This window comes from Colletotrichum chrysophilum (genome assembly GCF_026319265.1).
Source record: "Colletotrichum chrysophilum strain AFK26 chromosome Unknown scaffold_87, whole genome shotgun sequence".
NCBI lineage: Eukaryota > Fungi > Ascomycota > Sordariomycetes > Glomerellales > Glomerellaceae > Colletotrichum > Colletotrichum chrysophilum.
The window spans coordinates 161,277-180,500 of record NW_026517374.1 but is presented as its reverse complement, the minus strand read 5'-3'; the positions used below and the strand labels follow the sequence as shown (position 1 = coordinate 180,500).

At 51.3% G+C, this 19,224-nt stretch overlaps 7 protein-coding genes and 1 non-coding gene across 8 annotated transcripts; 4 read left to right on the top strand and 4 right to left on the bottom strand.

Moving 5' to 3' along the window:
* Window positions 1–172: 172 nt before the first annotated feature.
* Window positions 173–760, bottom strand: COL26b_009257 (uncharacterized protein; the record flags this gene model as incomplete). Its single annotated transcript, XM_053181991.1, has 1 exon — window positions 173–760. The coding sequence occupies one exon, from the start codon at window positions 758–760 to the stop codon at window positions 173–175; it is 588 nt and encodes a 195-aa protein (XP_053034107.1).
* Window positions 761–4,596: 3,836 nt separating this feature from the next.
* COL26b_009256 (uncharacterized protein) lies at window positions 4,597–5,629 on the top strand (the record flags this gene model as incomplete). Its single annotated transcript, XM_053181990.1, has 4 exons — window positions 4,597–4,719; window positions 4,783–4,817; window positions 4,898–4,928; window positions 5,498–5,629. 4 exons carry the CDS (start codon window positions 4,597–4,599, stop codon window positions 5,627–5,629), a joined length of 321 nt encoding a protein of 106 aa, XP_053034106.1.
* Window positions 5,630–6,490: 861 nt separating this feature from the next.
* On the bottom strand, window positions 6,491–8,023 carry CHI1 (Chitinase 1; the record flags this gene model as incomplete). Its single annotated transcript, XM_053181989.1, has 5 exons — window positions 6,491–7,299; window positions 7,353–7,541; window positions 7,603–7,652; window positions 7,738–7,836; window positions 7,890–8,023. 5 exons carry the CDS (start codon window positions 8,021–8,023, stop codon window positions 6,491–6,493), a joined length of 1,281 nt encoding a protein of 426 aa, XP_053034105.1.
* A 1,764-nt stretch (window positions 8,024–9,787) lies between these two features.
* Window positions 9,788–11,503, bottom strand: COL26b_009254 (uncharacterized protein; the record flags this gene model as incomplete). Its single annotated transcript, XM_053181988.1, has 1 exon — window positions 9,788–11,503. One exon carries the CDS (start codon window positions 11,501–11,503, stop codon window positions 9,788–9,790), a length of 1,716 nt encoding a protein of 571 aa, XP_053034104.1.
* A 345-nt stretch (window positions 11,504–11,848) lies between these two features.
* On the bottom strand, window positions 11,849–12,481 carry COL26b_009253 (uncharacterized protein; the record flags this gene model as incomplete). Its single annotated transcript, XM_053181987.1, has 1 exon — window positions 11,849–12,481. One exon carries the CDS (start codon window positions 12,479–12,481, stop codon window positions 11,849–11,851), a length of 633 nt encoding a protein of 210 aa, XP_053034103.1.
* Window positions 12,482–13,236: 755 nt separating this feature from the next.
* Window positions 13,237–13,308, top strand: COL26b_009252. Its single transcript has one exon. It is a non-coding gene; the product is annotated as a tRNA-Thr (tRNA).
* A 954-nt stretch (window positions 13,309–14,262) lies between these two features.
* On the top strand, window positions 14,263–15,162 carry COL26b_009251 (uncharacterized protein; the record flags this gene model as incomplete). Its single annotated transcript, XM_053181986.1, has 1 exon — window positions 14,263–15,162. The coding sequence occupies one exon, from the start codon at window positions 14,263–14,265 to the stop codon at window positions 15,160–15,162; it is 900 nt and encodes a 299-aa protein (XP_053034102.1).
* Window positions 15,163–16,070: 908 nt separating this feature from the next.
* Window positions 16,071–17,318, top strand: COL26b_009250 (uncharacterized protein; the record flags this gene model as incomplete). Its single annotated transcript, XM_053181985.1, has 1 exon — window positions 16,071–17,318. The coding sequence occupies one exon, from the start codon at window positions 16,071–16,073 to the stop codon at window positions 17,316–17,318; it is 1,248 nt and encodes a 415-aa protein (XP_053034101.1).
* Window positions 17,319–19,224: the final 1,906 nt, after the last annotated feature.

Sequence of the window (19,224 nt, the reverse complement as noted above, 5' to 3'; positions counted from 1 at the left end):
CCTAAATTGAGGTTGTCCCTAATAACAGCTTGTTCAAACAAGACTCGACTGATTTTGTTCGGGGACCATATGCTGTACCGATGTGCCGGATGGTATCACCTGACTATTTTTCAGATACAATAGAAAATGCATCAGAATCGCAGAAACAGCAACTTTCCCAGTAACCACAATATCAAACGCCTGCTTCCAGTTCAGCAATGCGCTCCTCCCAGTTCGGACCGAACAGTTCCTCGGCCTTTGCTCTATCCTCCCTCACCTCTTCGACGTGTCTCTCCAAACGCAGACGAATCCACTGATCCTTCTCATCCCGACCGCTTATCCTATGCAATGCTCGGATATCGCCTTCGATCTCAGCGGCCCCCAGTATTGCCACCTCTCGGTTGACTTCCCCTGTCCTCAAGGCTTTTTTGATCTCCTCGCGCAACTTCTCCAACTCCTCCTGTTCGCATTTGAGCTCGTCCCGGCGTCTCTGGGCTGCGGCGCGTCCGCGGGTCTCGCTTTCAATCTTTCGCTCCAAGATCAGGACATCGGTGCGGATTTGACCCAATCGTAACGAGAGAGAAATACCTCGGTCTTTAAGAAATGTCATCTGGCCTTCGGCTTCAAAGTCTGCCTGCATGTGGGCACTGAGCCGCTCGAAGAGGGAGCATTCGAATGTGGCAATGTCGGTGTGCGTCTGTGACGTGCCGCATCCATGGCAAGGTCCGAGTATTGCGAACGCGCTCGTGCGCTTTGGAAACAGGCTTTGGATGGTTGTCATCTGTGAGGCAGAGGGCATTAGTAGGGTGGTTCGACGGTAGAATAAAGAAATTCGGGGTTTGAGGGAACATACACTTTGATAGGTGAGGTCGAAAAGAGTTCAAATTTGTTTTGTTACGAAGGCAGCGGGGTGGTGGCGATGTCGGGAAAAATGTCGGGCGTGGGCGACGATGGGGCGGTGAGAAGAGGCTGGGATTGATGCATGACGCGAAAAGGAGACGTGACGGGCTATCCTTATTTATGAACATCAATTGCTTATGTAACTGGGAAATCATGTTTAAAGTAGTAATCATCTCGCCTACCTAGAAACGATTCGGAAACGTTTCGGGAACGATTCGGGAACGATTCAATTCAGTGCATATGGGTTCGAGGCCTCGTAAAAGGACGCCCCTAATTTATTCATATCAGGACCTCAAGCCCGCATAGATAACTTCAGACTCAGCTTCATGAGGTAAATTGATGTTCAATAAAAGCATGGGGAGGTAGGTTTTAAGTGGACGTTCCATATTTGCTAGGTATGCTTTCGTCAGTACGCGTATCAGCAAATGAACCACTATCGACGCTCACTAATACATAGGTAGTGGGAATGATAACGTTAGTGATGGGTAAAAGCCAAAATAAGAGCTTAGATATTGAGGTAAAGACATAATATGAAACTATCTTGATTTTACTCTGTCTCTAGATTGCTTTCTTGAAATAAAGGCAAAGCAAAACTGCAGTCGATGGCTACTTGGTCTTAGTTCTCGCAAGCGCCGGTAAGTACTAGGTAAGAACGTTACGTTGGACACGCATTAGACTTTGGGTATCTCCATTGACACAAATACAAGATCAGGTTTTCCTCAACCTGTAGAGCGACCCTGTACAGCAAAAAGAAAATACGCGGAACGAAACGTCTTGGGCAACGACTTGAAAACAGCATACAAAAATATGAAATCGATACAGGTGCTGAATATCTGTAGCGACTGGATCCCGCGAGCAAAGGACACACAGAAGGCACTCTCAACAATCTGTATACATATTTGTTTAGCTGATCCGAATCTTGCGAGCCACTTCTGCTTAGGTCCGCTACTAGCGACAAGATGTCTGCGCCAAAAACAACGTCCCCATATTTGTAATTTAAGCCAGCAGCCGTTGGAAATAGCGAACTCTATCGCAAGACTTGGTAAATAGTCTCGGAGAGACGACTTTTGCCCCTTTGACTAACGGATATGTTACTTACCCACGGATTTTACTGTCAATTATTATACTCGTACTGCTGGCGATGAGCGTTTTGAAAGGTATCTTATGCCTGTTTTATTTTTGAGACTGTCTTCTTCGGGGTGTGAACGCCATCATAAAATCCAAGACAAGCTGAGGAAGCTCTGGTCGATATCTTGGTGAATGTATTTCGTGCCACACTTTGAATTTCGAAGCCGACATCGAGAATCTCTGCGAATAGTCACATAACCACCTGGAGAGTGATGTGAGACATCCGCCGAGTTGATGTCGCCAGGTTGTGTGCAACCAGATGGAAGGGCGGACTGACGCTGAGCCTGAATGTTTCCTGCTCCCTTCAGACTTTGTATACAGAATTTGTTGGTGCTCAGGTTAATTGCTCTGGAAGCAAGATATACCCCCCTCGTTAACTTACCTTCTCACAATCATGATATCTTTTCTCCTCTCGTCCACAATGCGTACATACATCCATACTCTTTGGGGGAACACAGCGTTGGTGGATGCATGCACCATTCATCCTTTTCGTACTCCAGTGTACGCATCTTGTCCACGGCCCCCTTTTATCTTTCGATCAGTAGCTATGACGAATGGTCTCCTGAATGGAAAGCGGATATCACGCACATCTTCGCGGAGAACCAGAACTGCGGTTCAAACCTGGAACGCTATCGCCAAGACCAAAGAAGCATCGCCTAAGGCACGTTTGGTTGCATTCTGGAGAATTATCCCGAGTTCCTGAAGGTTGGGCAGGCTGCCGCGACTCTCGTTCTCGGATTCGCGCCGCCGCTCTTGCAGCAACTAAGTCCTATGACGGCTGACACGGCCGTGCTGGTCATGCGGCGATCATTCCTGGCTTTCCTGGTCACCTTAGCCGCCCCAGGTATCAGAGTCCTGTCTGCGACGGAAACTGTTGATCGCCTCGAAAGTCTCGCCAACGGAGTGTCCTTCGGGGTGTCACTTGGAGTGCACCCCGGAGATGCCAGCACCCCTATTTGACCAGCATCCTTTTCACACTGATGTTGCAATATGGGCTGGTCGGTTCCATGTTTCTTCTCAATCTATTTACGACAAACCAGTTGAGATACCGCGCCATGTGCAAATTCGATTCTTGGACGCCGGGGTTGCCTCTGGTTTGGACACTACCGTGTATAGCCGGCCACATTATTGCTTGCGTCTTCATCTTCCGACGTATCACTATAAACCAGAACCCTTCTCAGGGAACGAAGTGGCTCGAGAGATGTATAAAGTCGGAGCGCGAGTTGTCCAGCCAGAATGGCCGCGTGAGCGTTTCGATGTATACAGATGCGAAACCCCCGAGAAAGACGTCGCTTCAAGTAAGCTCCCACATTTGTCCTTGGAGCACTTTACGTTGTGAATGTTGTACAAGTTCTGTTTGGCGTTGTCTGTCTGTCTAGCATCGTCTTCGTGGGTGTCAAAGATGCTATATGGGTTGTGGGCCAATGTCTTATCTGTAGTCTCGTCTGTCGGGGCGTCTCGTTGTCCGAGTTTACCGGAATGAGGTCTCAGAAGCCGGAGGTAGACCGCAGATGAAAGGCTGTGAACCATTACTCCCTCTAATCACCAGAATAGACGTCTCTTTCTAAACGGAGCCTATGAGTGTGGTCTCACTGGGGAAAGGAGGTGGACCGTGGGAAACAGCACGAATCCTATATGGCGAGCAGACGCAAGGTTAGTCAGGGCTTTCTTCGTTGCGGATTGTTCTGATGAGTATCGATGGTAAACTTTTGCTATTTTCCAAAGCGACCAAGTGCAAAAACGTTCAGGCAAAGGCCAAAGTATCAACCAACGGGTCGAGTTAGCGGTAGTTGCAATGCGCTTAAACAGACGGAGGCTCGTACGTAGCCGACGAAGGGGTCTCGCACAAGCTTTTGGTCGGTAACTAGCCGCCCGACAAGGACTCGTCACACTTTTTGCTGGTGACTTGTTGGCTGGTTGGTGAAAAGATCGCAAACATTGCGAACCGACAGGCATTAAATCCCACCCGGGTCCGCGATCCCTGTTCAAACACATTTTGGGGGAAATCGTTTAATTGAGCCTGCGGATACGGGGGAGATTATGACTTTCTCCGATGATAATTGGTCAGGTGAGCGATGTTTGCTGCCGGTTCCAACAGCTTGCACCAACAGCTTGTCACATTCGCCGAGCACCAACAAGTGTGATAGCCTACCGCGCGCTGTGAGCCATACTCGAAACACGATCAAAGGTAAGAGCAGATTTACCTGATAGGGAAAACGCTATTGTGAGTTTAACATTTTCAATAGTTGCGCTTTGAGTCTATGATGCACACGTTGTCATTCGTGATACTTGTGTGATTCCACGTCCCAACAGCCAGTACAGCTCTTGCAACGACTGCGAAGATCCACTCGCACCCCGGTCAACGACAAGCCCAGGCACGCCCGGCGCAGCCGTTACAACGTTCCAACAAACACCGTAGACCGATTAGCCGCCGGCCTGCGGGGTTCGTCCCTTTTCAAATCAATCACCCCACGAATCCGCGGCCAACTTCTCTCGTCCTGCAAAACTCTATTTCTCACTCAACCTTCCAGCCTCATCAGCAGCGAATGATCTGTCAGTTGTTTCAAGACTTGGCTCGCTTGACTCAAGATGTACAACCCATCGGCAGGCCGCGCGACGGGCTATGCATTGGACCAGATGGAGCTAGACCCGCCGACGAATGCCGAGGAGTCGGACGCGGTGGAGGTCGATGACATTGACAAGACAGTGTTCGTGTGCCAATAGAACTCGCGACTAGCGATCGAGATGCACACGTGCAGACTAACGGTTGCGCAGCTAGCCGATTCCACCATGGACTTTGACGACCGCATGTAGGTACCCTTCATCCCGCCGGAGACTGAAGCTGCAAGACCCAAGCTCGATGTAGGCAGCCGCTGATGACTTAATGCAGCTCCTCGTACACGAAGTCCATGACGGAGAGCGTGAAAAACTTCAAGAAAGAATACGGTCGGCGATATCACGCATACCGAGAAGGATGTAAGTTCTCATTCTGAGCCGGCCGTGATCATTGTCAATCTCGTGGGCGAGTGGTTGACCAGGGACAGCATACAATTTCCCCAATGATGAGGTCCGTTTCCGTGGCCCCCTAACCTACCACAACCCCCCCCCTTCACTGACTTGAGGCTACGGCAAATTTACTCCAGGGAGAGATCAAACGACTAGATCTCATGCATACTCTGATTTCAAAAACCATCGGGTGGCGGTGGTTTTTGGCTCCAGTGAATCACAACAAAATGCACCGCATTCTCGATGTGGGAACCGGAACCGGCACCTGTATGTATCACAATGAGTCGTGGCACTACGCGCATATAAAGGAACTCTTATGTTCATACGAAGGCTAACATAAACTGAAGGGGCCATCGAGGTTGCCGACGTCTTCTCACACGCACAGGTTATTGGCAACGACCTCAGTCCGATCCAACCAGAATGGCACTCATGCCGTATCTAGTCATTCAATAAGGGAGGCTGACTGGCGAACAGGGTTCCGCAGAACTGCAAGTTCGAGATCGACGACGTCGAAAGTACATGGTACATGGATGCACCTTTTGACTTCATCCACGTCCGCTACATGGCATGCTCTCTGCGCGACTGGCCGGCATTCGTAGGAAGAGTTTACGAGTAAGTCATGGCATCCGAGCCGATGAACACATGTCCATGGCACAATGAACATCTAACACAACTCACCATGAAAGTAATCTTGAGCCTAACGGCTGGGCTGAGTTCTCCGACATGAGCGTGCTCTACGCATGCGATGATGGCACGTTGACAGAGGAGCATGCACTCATGCGGTGGGACCGGCTTTTCATGCAAGCCTGTGATATGCTCGGTCGCGAACACTCCCCAGGCCCGAAATTGGAGGGCTGGATAAGACAGGAATCCTTCACTAACGTCAGATGTCATCATTTCAAGATCCCACTCGGGCCTTGGCCCAAAGACCTTCATATGAAAGACCTTGGGTGGTGTAATCTGATTCAGACGCTCGAAGGTCTTGACGCGTTCACGCTGAAGCTCTTCCGAAGTGTTCTCGGGTGGACCGAAGAAGCGGTTCAGGATCTTCTGGATGAAGTTCGCCAAGAACTTGAGAAGAAAACTTACCATGCCTATCTCAACTAGTAAGTAGCTTTTCCGTCTTCGTCACCCACCTCAGGGCTAATCGTCATTCAAGCTATGTGGTGTATGGACAGAAGCCTTCATATTAGGCAGGGCGAGAAATCCAACTTCTTTTGGCAGGTGTACAAACATGGGTGAAGATGCATTCTTTTAGATATTTAATGCAGAAGTTTATAGTTTCAAGAGCGACTGTGGGTATGATGAAACTCTTCCTAAGTATGTACAGTAATAGAAACCGGATTCGTGCAATGACTCTATGTCCAGAGACACACCGGAAACCTAAGAAAATGCCACACTGGATGCAAAGAAATCAAGCTAAGGAAAGAGATGAAACCCGTTCGATATCCCCCTACCATAGGCAGACAACCAATTCTCAGCCCTCAGGCACTCCCGCGCGGATGTTGTCGTACTTGCTGTTCGGGTAGCTCAACTGGTTCTCACTCGAATCCTGCGCGGCACTGCCACCAAGAGCATCGAAGCTGGTCTTCATCAGACTAGCGTCATCGGTCCTGTCCCCGCTGGCCTCCCAGAACATCGACCCTCCAAGACCCTTACTTTGCAGATAAGAGACCTTGGTCCTCACCACAGCCGGCGTGTCGTAGGAGATGAGCTCCTTAGCGCTGGAGTCGTAGCTGTAGGACGCCACTGCGGTCGCATCGTACAGCTCTGTGGCGCCCGCACGAGGAAGTGCCTTGTAGTCCCACACGCCGTTCTCCCACGATCCGCTGCCGATGCCGGTGAACGGCTGACCGATGCCATTGGTCTGCTCAAAAGAACGACCGTAGATGGGCATCCCGAGGACTATCTTGGAGGCGGGGACACCGGCGGCGAGGTAGTCGCTCACAGCCTTGTCGGTCGAGAAGGGGGTGGCAGTGGGGTTCGCTGGGTTCGGGAAGAGGTTCGCTTGGTGGCCGCTATTCGCATCCCAGGATCCGGCATAGTCGTAGGCCATGAGGTTGAAGGCGTCGATGATATCTGACATGGCCTTTAGCTGCATGACGTTGTAGTGGTCAGGTCCTGCGGGAGATGCGACAGTAAGAAGATAGTGGTAGCCCGGAGTGTACTGTGCAGCATATGCATCCAGCTGGCTTCTGATCTCTTGAAGAAGCAAGACGAAGTTGGCTGCATCGCCTGCCGTCGCAGGGTACTCCCAGTCCACGTCAATTCCATCAAATCCCCAGTCTGTCATCGTATGTTAATCACTGTCATATCCATGTGGCGCAGTAGATGCATACCTTTCATAAGCGTGATCGATGACGACGCGAAGAGAGATCGGCCTGCTGCATTGCTGGCAGCAGCCGGGAAGTTGGTAGACCAAGTCCAGCCACCGATGCTGAGCATGACTTTCATCCGGCGATTGGCTTTCTTCAGGAGATAGAGCTGCTTGACGCAGCCGTACGCGTTTGTGCCGATATCGTTCCAGGCTAGTGAGTAGTAGTAGTGAGATAAGCTGCCCGATAGGTTTCAAGATACATGAGGGCTTACAGTCGGAGGCATAATGCTTTTCCAAATCAGAGTATGTGTCTGCGGTGTAACTGTAACATATCAGTTAAACAAGCCTCAAAAATGTCACATACCAGCGATAAACTATCAATACTTCTCGACATCGAAGGGACTTACACCTCTCCAGTATCCCGGAGGTTCATGAACGCGTAGAGAACGTTCGTGATCTGAGATGCAGGGAGATCCTGCGGCTGATAGTTGCGTCCATAAATGGCCCTGAATGTAACTCAGCATACAATAAGTCGTCTCGATCATAGGTGGCAACATACCAGTTGGTAAAGTACACAGCGTTGGTGTAGCCATTCAGGCCTCGAGTGGTGAGGTTGACCGGTGAGGCCTCGGTGAGACGGATTGCGGGAGACATGATGCTAGCAATAGCAACTAAGGAGCGGAAGAACCTCATCTTGACCGAAATTAAGAGGAAGCTATTAAATAGTCTATAGAAGGAGTGTAAGAAAAAGGCTGTGCCGCACCTCAGCTAAACGTCACTGGACTTGAGGCGATCAACTGATCATATTATACTAATTCTGTCCGGTGAAGTTAGACAATGCGCTACCCAAAGATCTCACCCACGAAACAATGGGAGAACTAGAGACACAAAGCCATTGTTGCCTCCGACCACATCTGTCATCTGAAAATCGTGCGTGCTCGAGTTACATGCGAAACGTTACGTTCTCTGCCAATCAAACTCCAAACTCCCCTGGGCCGATCCTGCCAGCTTTTTGGCTTGTGAAGAATTCGCAGCGCAATTTTCACGAGGCGCGTGAAGGTATCGTGGTCTTGTCGCTCGCGTCACGCTTAGATGGTTACAACCAATTTGACAGTGATCCGTCAAGCGTGTGGTCTAGCGTGCCATCAACCCACCAAAGGATGACTTGCCTCGCACGTCCATATTGGCTGCACCAGCGCACTGCGAATCTCGCGTGGAATTTCGCTTGTATGTGTGTGTGTGAACGCGCGTGTGTGTGCATGGTGGAGCGCCGCCAACACCATAGGTGAGGACTTGGTGATGGTGCCCGGTGAGTGGTTGGGGCAAAGGTGAAGCGACGGAGCTAATGCAGGTGTAGCCGGTCTTTTCCTCTGCTAGCATGTCCAGCGACGCCGCCAGATTGGCTGAACGTCTTGCATTCTTCAAGAGCTACCCTTGAAGGGCCATGTGCCCCGAATTTGGTGAGTTGACAGCGAATGACCGAGTCGGGGCCGAATGTGACCCTCCATCCCTGGCCCTTATCGCTCTTTTCGGACAGGACTAACGTGAGCACATGCTGCCATTTGGACGAATCTGCTGGAGCCGTATGTCGGCTTATCGCGGCAGTTGTTGTTCCAGAAGTCTGACGTAAATTGGATTTCTCTTCTTTACTACTGAGCTGCTGAGACAGGTATTATCATGTTGACTAGAGCCAACAAGGCGGCATTCGAAAAGTAGCGCAACAACGGCAACCAACAACACTTCCACCAAATCCTCATTCGGCATCGGGGTTACCCCGTCTTCCACCCACCTCCAACAATCCTACGGAAGTTATTATCCTTCCGGAAGGTGGAGATCTGATAAGACGGGCACCGGCGCATCACCCGCCCCGCCCCCTGATCTCCAAAAGGGTTTCCTTCAGGCTGCCTTCCGCCATATGAGCTGCTGCCATCTGATTGTGTGCATATTACAGAGTGGCATCCGCGCCTGCTTTTGCAACTTTGAGTCCATCTGTCCGGTTCATGAGGGTATGAGAGATCTGCAACGTTGCAAACGGCGACGACAGATGGACATCCCGAGTAGATTAGGATCTTCCCTCGTCGACGAACCAAGTTGGTAGCCCTCACTGGCCGGATCTCGGCGAGTGTTCGATACTACCTTGCTGCACATGGCGAGTTCAGACGGTTACCACCGCCTTCCATGACTGGCTGCGGGCAAGGTTCCGGATCGGTCCGCACGTTGCGTGCTAACCGACTGACGCCAGTCCCTTGACTCCGGCAATCTGGCATCGACGTCGGAGAGTGACAATTGGGCAGAGGCAAGATGACCGTAAAGTATGACTACACCCCATGCTACAAAGCACGGGGGTATTAAATATTGCATTAAGATATTCTGTCATAACTCAAGTGGTCCTCACTGAGGCCTTGATGGGTCGATTTTGTTTCCCTCGACGTTACCTGCTGTCGTCACATCCTGCGCTCACTCACTCATCGATGTGCTTTCCTTGACTGCAACGGGCGGTTGTTGTGACATTGCAGGATTCAAATCCTTATCAATGCCAGTATCGGCAGCTGCTCCCGTGCCCTCTTCCACGCGTTTCTGTTTCTCAGCCAGCTCCGCTTCTGCACGCCTGATCCTCCGACACCTCATGATGGCCCATACCGTCAACGCCAGCACGATGAGCGAAAACCCGCCGACGCCGACGCCAATGCCAATCTTGGCACCCCTGGAAAGCCCAACGGAATCGTAATAGCCATAGCCATCGCCCGATCCAGATCCATTAGGGTCGCACTCGTCAGACGTCGCGCCCACAGGACAATAGACTGAAACGACGACGCTGACCGAGGTAGAGTCGGGGATCTCTGCGGCGTAGCTGGGGAAAGGGATGACGTCTTCAGTCGTGCCGTCGCCGAACTTAGTTTTCGCGATGGCAATCTCTTCGTTGGCGAGGTCGAAGACCATGTACGCGCGCTTCAGCATCATGCCGCCGAGGCTAAATGTCGAGCTTGAGCTGCCTGATGTGGTGGAAGTTGAGGACGTTGATGAGTTGTCTGACTGGACTCCAAAGAGGCAGTATTGTGTTGCGGTCTCAGTATCCCAAGACCACTTGCTCGACGACCAAAAGTCAGCTGGAATGACGAGGTCGGAAATTGGCACGTTCAGAACCGGCCCATCGAAGCCGTGAAGCTGGATAGCCAGCTGTGCAGTTGAGGTGTTGGCAGAACAAGGGACTACATAGTTCGATTGCGACTCAAGCCACGTCGCGCCTGCGATGGCGTAGATATCTTGGGCGATGTCATCGGGAAGCCAGGACGCGATGTTGTGAGGACTGATCCGGACGATAGATTCGTCGTTGTAGGACGTCCCGAGACTGCCCAAGGGCTCCAAGACGTCCGATGATGACTTGCTGCCGTTGATAGAGTGGATCCGAGTGTTGAAGACCTTTGACGTGGAAAAGCTAGTCAGGATCGGGAGGCGGGTGAGCGGACCCTCAAACTTTGACCTGTCGACTGCACCCAAGAGCAGACTCCCAGACTCATTGGAGAGATCATCGACCCATAGACTGTACGCGGTGGAGTTGATTTTGCTATCAGTGAGCAGGCGGTCGGGAACAGTTGGCAGACTTTCGCTGGATGCGTTACTTGAGCTGGAGCTGTAGGGACTGGGGGTGTACGCGCTCGTGTTGAAGCCCAGGGCCAGTACGCCAATATACGTGTCTGCCGTGTCAACGATGCCCATGTTGATTTTGCCCAACTGGACGTCGCCAATGCTCAGTGTTTCGCTCATAATCTCCCCATACGCGTACCCTTCTGTGTAGCTCGTCATGAACGTCTCAGTGCCGGGGTTGACATATGTCGACGACTCGTTAGGCATGAAGGAGCCGTATTTGCACCACCCGTATTTAAGCGAATATCCGTCCTCGTCGCAGTTGTTGGCGTTGACCACCCATGTCTCCCCGGCTTGGACGGTGAGCATCATCGACATGTTCTGTGGCGGCGTGCCGACGGTGACGTTTACGAGATAGACCGTGTCCGCGCTAAAGAAGTCGGCTGTTGAGGTGGAGCGACGCTCATCATCACGACGTCTGGCGTTCCTGCTCAATGGCTGGTGAGACTGCCGGGTGAATGGTAGACGGACTTGAGCTGTTACCGCTGCGGCCCATAGAGCGACCGCAGATACGCCGGACAACTTCATGGCAGGGCGAGCATGGAAGAAGCGAGTGACTGTGATGCATGCATGGCGAGAAGAGAAGAAAGGGGGAAAACGTTTGGAAGGATTCACGAGAATTTTGAGGCTTCAAGAGCGTGCGGCACAGAATGCGGCACAGCAGTCATAATCCATTGGTACTCTGTACTAGGCAGCAAAGCAGAACAACACTAACACGAAAGATCAAGATGCTGTTGTGTGGCAGGGGGTTAAGCGACATTACGAGGTGGGTCTCCGCCCTTCGCTGGGTAAGGTGATCAACATTCCTCAAGACAGAAAACAGAATCAGGCTCTGAAAGAGAACATGGTGGATGTACAACATATTCCAGGAAATCAAATAGCAAGCGGGGCTTTAGGCGCTGGAGGCTCGCTCAAGAGCTGCTTCAGCTCCCCAAATGCCTTGAGGATATCCTCCGACTTGGCCTCCCAATCCTTGCGCGAGTCTTCTCCAACCTCGCCCTTGATGGCTGCCACCAGATCTGAACCGGCGCCGCCCGCAAATGACAGCGCCGGGCGGGTCGCCGCAACACGGAGTTTCATGCCCTCCAACGTGCCCTTGACCTGCTCCGACGCCCGGTTGCCGCCCGCGATGCCATAGCTTACCACGGCCGTCGGCTTGCCGATCCACTCGTTGTACAGGTAGTCGATGGCGTTTTTCGTACCACCGGCCATGCCGTAGTTGTACTCCGGAACGACAAGGATGTATCCGTCGTACTTGGCGATCTCTTCACTCCAGGCGATGGAGTGAGCATGCTCGAACTTGGCAACGGCAGGCACCTGGGCGGGAAGGGCGACTTCATCGTAGACGGGTAGGTTGAATTTGGCGACTTCGACGAGCGCAAGGTCAATCTTGTTGGTAGAGGCGTCTTGGCTGATGGTGTTTTTGACGATTTCTGCGACTTTGGGGCCGATTCTGACTTTGCGGGTGCTCGTAGCGATGACAGCGACTTTCTTGGCGGCGGCCATGTTGGAAGTTGATGTTTTAATTAGTTTTGAGGAATGAAAGAGGACCTTCTCATGAGTTTCGAAGACAAGGCGTTGAATGACTGATTTTCATGAGTCTTCAACAGGGCACGAAGAACTTCGATTTTATACTCGCAACTAATGTTCGAGGACAACAACGAGCACTGGATTGCCCGTGGTACAACTCGCCCCCTCCTCAGCAGGCGACCGGTGTCTGTTGCAACCTACTCTCCGTACCAAAGTCCTTTCCCAAGCCCCACGTCGGCGTCGGCTTGGCTTGCTGGCCGGTAAGTGACACAAGTTCTGTACAATTCTTTCCGGCGTGTCGCTGATTATCAATACCGGCTTGTGAGTTGAGGGCAGCTAGAGTTAATTTCGCTGCATGCAAAGACTCGCTCGCGCGCGGGGTCTGCAGCTTGACCACCGACATCCAAACTAATATGCAAGGTGTGTAGGTTGACGCTGCTTACGGTGGCGCCCGCGCGGTATCAGCACATCGGTCGGAGTTGGGCGCAGAAGCCCACACGCAATCCCGGCGTTGTGAGATGGAGAGCAAGAGATGAACCGCGCGGTCGTTGACTAATAACTCAAATGGCTTTTCCAACGAATTACGGCCGTTTCCCCGCATAACTTACAGCAATCAACAACATCCAGAGGTTTTCGCTTACAACATCCATCGTGATTTTGCACGCCTTAGCTTGGTTGCATCCACCCCAGCTCGCATCTGTGGCCCACCAACCACGATCTGGTTCCTAAATGCCTCGGTGGCTCAGTGGTAAAGCGTCTCACTCGTAATGAGAAGATCGGGCGTTCGATTCGCCCTCGAGGCAATACCTTGCTTTTTCGCTCTTTTTGGCGGAGTGCAATAGGCGTTTTGCAAGTTCTGGTGTAATGCATTGCAGACTCACGTGGTACGAAAGCAAGTCATGTATGACATGAAGTTTCAACACCCCCGCAGACGTATGGTCTAAGCTGAACAGATTGGAGTGTTCTTGAACAGAACAGTATAAAACGTTCTGAATGGGACCCGCAGAATCTGAAAGGAACCATGCACTCTAACCGTTTGTCGTCGACCGAAGGAAGGACGTGGATTTGTTTGGCACTGTAACAGGAGCCTTTTTTTGTTCCCAAGGTAGTATCCATTTCGGTTCCGTGAGACGGAGTCCCTACTGTTAATTATACATCCAGACTCTTCCCCAAAAGTCAAGGTACGCAGTCAGAGTTACGTCGGCGCTTGATCGCGCTCAGTTCCAAGTAATGTAAGCAGTTAATAATACCACTCAAGCTTGATTCACAACGCCGAACAACAATTAGTTGCTGACGGCTCGGAGGTAGTGGGGCAGAAGACCGATGGGTGGACCTTCCGGCCGGCGCGGACATTAAGCGTTGACCGAACGTCGCCGTCGCCGGAAATGCCGAAGAAGGAATTCCGGGTATCTACGTCATGGTCTCGATAGAGTTGCCGAAGATGGGATCAGACCCTCACTCATTAGCACCTCTTGGGCCGTAGTCGGTACCGAATGAGAAACCGAGCTGCGCTAGCTTCAGCGTCTGCTGAGGCAGAATAAAAGTCTCCGTGATCCCCGACCGTTCGATGGCTTTTGAATGTCGAAATTAATTCCACTGAAATCCTTGCATACCGAGACTTGAACAACATGAGAATTGTCGCGGCTGAAGAACACTTCAGTTCAACGGCCTTCGATGGCCAGCTCCCTGCGCATCATCCGGGTTTTGAATGGCCTGTGTCGCACTTGCGGGACATCGGGGTAGGCCGCATCGCCGATATGGACAAACATGGAATCAGTACACAAGTATTAGTCTCTGGGACGCAGCCGAGAGTGCAATCGCTGATGGAATTCCAGGTGCTCTCTCAGACGGTCTACAACGTGAAAGACATCGAAAGATGCCACAAAACAAACGACCAGCTGTACGAAGCTGTCAAAGCATACCCCGCGCGGTTTGCAGCTTTTGCGTGCTTACCTACCGCGCATCCGGAGAAGGCGGTAGCGGAGTTCAGGCGATGCATTCGGGAACTTGGGTTCAAGGGAGCTCTCATCAACAACACGGTTGACGGGGAGTTCCTTGACAACCGGGAATACTTTCCAATCTTCCAGGCAGCAGCGGATCTTGGTGTTCCCATTTACATTCATCCTAGCTTCCCGAGTCCAAAGGCCAACGACGTCTTATTCAGCGGAGACACCATCTCGCCAGAAGCTGCCTTCATGGTATCCACCGGAGCCTGGGGATGGCATTCGGAGGTCGGCCTCAACGTAGTCAGACTCATATCAGTCGGGCTGTTTGACAAGCTACCGAACCTCCAGATCATCATTGGCCACGGTGGCGAGATGGTTCCGGTCATGATTGGCCGCATTGAGGATACCCTCGGAAAGGTGATGAAGAAAGCAGGGCATAGAAAGGGACCGCTTCAATGTTTGCGAGAGAACTTCTACATCACCACTAGTGGAATGTTCACCACGACGCCGCTCAAGACGTTGGTCGATATTATGCCGATGGACCGGATATGCTTTTCTGTGGACTATCCGTATGCCTCAAATGAGGACGGGAAACGACTCATTAACAGTATTGACTTTTTGGATGCGGAACAGATGAAATTGTTTACTCATGGAAACCTCGACAGACTATTGGGACTGGACTGGAACGAAAACACAAAGGCCAAGATATAATAACAATTCGAATTATATTGCCTCATACTCCGTACCTTATCTAATTTCTGATTTGTTTTGCCGGTGAAAAGGATCATAATCCCGTCTTTGAATTGTGATTACCGCAATGTCGAGGAGACAGGACTATGAGAAGGTCGAATCGGACCTGGGAGTCCGGCTTAAGCTGTGGTCCACGAAGTTCCGAACCTCTTCTGCCTGGCCCCAGCAGGGATGATGGGCGGGACAAACTCCACTTGATCCGCCCGGAGCTAACACCCGATACAGTCCAACAAAAACTACCTCTGTTGAGTAGAAGAAGTATTTAATAGGCACCAACAAGCCCATGGCGCCATTCGTTTGCGCGAAATTCCTTTTTTCCATCTTTCTTGGCAGCCTTCATGATGAATCCTTAACCCGACCTGCCCTCGGCGTCGGCTGTTGTCGACTTCCTTACGAAGTCGCCCTTCGAAATAGCTGCGCTCATTTTCTCCCATATTGATAATATCGACATCAAAAACCTTCGATTGAGTTGCATGAAGCTTGCCAATCTCGCTAGCCCTCATCTTCGCTTCAAGCGCGTCTTCATAGGCGCTAGCCCCTTGAACGTGGAGGTGTTCCGCGCGGTCGCAGAGCACGACACTTTCCGCCACGACGTCCGCGAGATTATCTGGGATGAATCTCGCTACGAAACACCATCGGATCGGGACCACAGGTATGATGGCGACTGGGACATCTTTGATCAAGGTTCCGACCATTCAAGCGATGAAGGAGACGATGAAGATAGCCCATGGATCAAGCGTCCACGTGGTGTTCCTTTCTGGTTTTACAGATGTTATCATACTGCCATCGAAAGCTTGGAAGACAGACGTCAGCACGATGTCTAGACTTTGCCGCAGTATGTCGAGGCATCGAAGCAGCTTGCCGCAAAGATGCCTATCCGAGACGCCTACGCACATTATCTGAAGCTACTTGAAGAGCAAGAACACGTGCTGTCTAATCCTTCGGCTGATGCAGTTGCTTTCGAATGGGCTTTGAAAAATGACAGGTTCCCTAACCTGAAGAGAGTTATTCTCACACCTGCAGCCCACGCCATGCTTTTCAACCCGTTGTATTCAACTCCTGCTATTCGTGCTCTTCCGGACGGCTTTGTCTATCCGCTTCCTCGTGGTTGGCCAACCCCTTTGCACGGAGAGGAGTTCGACGGCTGGGATTGGAACGAAAAGATTGTTAAGACATCCCCACTGGGGCACCCAACGGAGACGTACATGGAGGTGAAGGACAAATGGCGTGGCTTTCGCCATGTCGTCAGAGTTCTCGCACAGTCGACAAGCACGGGTGTTACGGAACTCATTTTTGACGGCAACCTGATCAGCACTGGGCTTCCGTGTGCTATCTTCAATGCACCAGAATTTGGAGTTGAGGCCGTTGAATACGAAAACCTCGTTGCCGTTATCAAAAAGCCAGGCTTCACCACGCTTAAGCTTAACCTGATGATGGACGATCAGGAGTACAATGGCTACGGTGCTTTCCGCAATGGGCGCCTGAAGAAGGCTTTGGAGGCTGCTAGTGATCTGCGATACTTTACTTTGGAGACCGACGAAGAAGATAACCCTGACGATCCGTGGCGGGCCCAAAGTTCGACAGCCGATCACTTCATACCCCTGCGATCTATTTTCCCTATCGAGACGTGGAAGAATCTATCACATTTTGGACTTTCGCGCTTTCTAGTTAAGCAGAAAGACTTGCTAGACTTTCTTGCTGCCCTCCCGCAGACCTTACTGTCGGTCGAGCTTAGCTTCCTCTGGTTCTTGAAAGACAGTGGCGACTATAGAGAGCTCCTCTTTGGCATTCGAGACACCTTAGACTGGCGGAGGCGGGCGACACGACCTCGACTACTCATTCGAGATGAGGGTGAATTCCAAGCGTTACCAGGGCGTGCCGTCTGGCTTGATGACGACTTGGACGAGTTCCTGTACGGCGACGGCGAGAATCCTTACGTACTCCCTTCATTACTGCCACACTTTTTGTCGTTTGGGGCACATGCACCGGAAGGCTTGCTACCGAGTCTGTCAGTAGGCTATGGGTTTGGAAAGCACAAGGATGAATTCGAGCCAAGATTTGAACGGCCATATGTGTCGGTTGCCGAGCTTCAGCGAATGGGTATTCTGGAAACTTAGGCGTGGGGCGATTCTCAAGGACCCTGCACTGGAATTTGGAAGCAGAAACTACCAATTACCTATCCAAACTACTCAGAGAACCGAATAGTTGTCAGTTAAAAATGATACAAATCAAAAAGCTTCTGGCACGAGCTTGGAGCGATCCATTCTTGACTGTAGTCTCGCTCGTAGCAACCCACCCGCGGAGCCCTTGCATTTTCCATGCTTGACACGAAACCTCACTTTGGTCTATTTTATATCAAAATATTCACTTGATCGACTTCGTTAGTGATTTCTCGTCAGATCCTCCACCCAGGGTCCAAAGAATCCGGTGCAGTCGCCATATCCTCAGCCCATGGCCGCAAGGCGTGAGGTCTCCAGCTTAGCCAGCAAAGCTGGGATTCGCCCGAGATGTAACGATCGGCAATGGCCTACCAGCAATTGCTAGTAATCAAATAATATCAACTCGAGAATGAAACGACTCGCTGTCGAGAGAGTCTCAGTTAAGTCGAGCTAGGTATCTCGGGCTCGGTTTGATGGGGCATACCGATGGCGCAGCACGAAGCGGGGTTTCCGTGGCGCCCAGAGCCACCGTGCGATCCACGGCCTGCGCGGAACAACACAACAGAACATGAACAGTTGCCACCAGAACTAGGAGCAATTACAACCAATCACAAAACTGCGGCCTTTGGCCACCAAGTGATCATAAAATGTAACATTAGCGAAGTTGGAAGAGGAAACTACTCTACTTATTTGGGGTGACCTGTCGTGAAGCCTTGCCGACTTTGTCACTTGCGGATGCTTCAGGCAAGTGAAATGGTCACCTACTCTAGAAAGCTGTGGGCCAAAGAACATAGCAGACAAGTCTTGGCTGAGAGGGCGAGCCAGGCGATTTCCCATCTCGGGATCTCCTGCTGTTTTGATTGTGCTGGTCGGCGGGGACTCCGTTGACCGCCGAGACAGTATACTCAAACCACTCCTGACGGAGACACACATGCCAAAGCAAATGAGAAATACTCAGATAAGGTCCTAAACCTGAGATGAGTTGGCTCGCCAGACTCTCAACTCCAAGTAAGTATTCTTGAAGACATTATTGCGCAATCGGATGGGCTTCAAATTAGGCTTGTCGCAGAAGTGAGACATCATTGGGCTGATGCTTTCCATTCGGTCTATGGGCATGACGCAGAGCTTTGGGAGACATATGTAGTGTTGGTAGGGGCTAAATTACAACGCATCTTGCTTTGGTAAGGTAAGTTGCTCTTGTGCTTTGGTCGGTGGCCAATGACCATGCGACCGATTTGTCTGGCTCGAAAGCTGACAATATCTAGGCCACGACAGGGCCATACAACTACGAGAAGTACTTAATATTTTCCTTCCAATCGTTGAACTGGGTAACGATTAACCCCACAAGATCTTCGTGTACTCATGCAATTACTAGCATTTCTACAGTGTTTCTAGCGTCGAATTAGACAGAGAACCACACACGGGACAATCTCAACCTACATAAGAAAGCCCGTGCGCTTTACGAGTATTCCCACTTTTCGGATGTCTACCCGCGCATTCATGTTCGGCCACCCCCAAGGAATCCTCCATCGGGAAGAGGCCGGGCTTTGTCCACAAAAGCCGGCCCACGTCGGCGCTGCTCCTCGCTCTGAAACTGACAGGAAAACGTTCAGAGGCATTGTGTGCTGGATCAGAGAAAAGGAAAAAAAGGGCATGGCTGGCTTAGGAGAACGGGTGCGCAAGAAAGCGGGAAAGAAGCATTATTGAGGATTCCTTGGTAGCAAATGGCAAGGGCTTGGCAAAGATCTGACAACGAGAAGGACTTCATTCCACTACTCCAGCCTGCAGGTGACGGGCTATCGGGTAACATCTCGAACCCGACAAGAACGGTGTAGTTATTGGACGACGCCACAAATTGGAACTA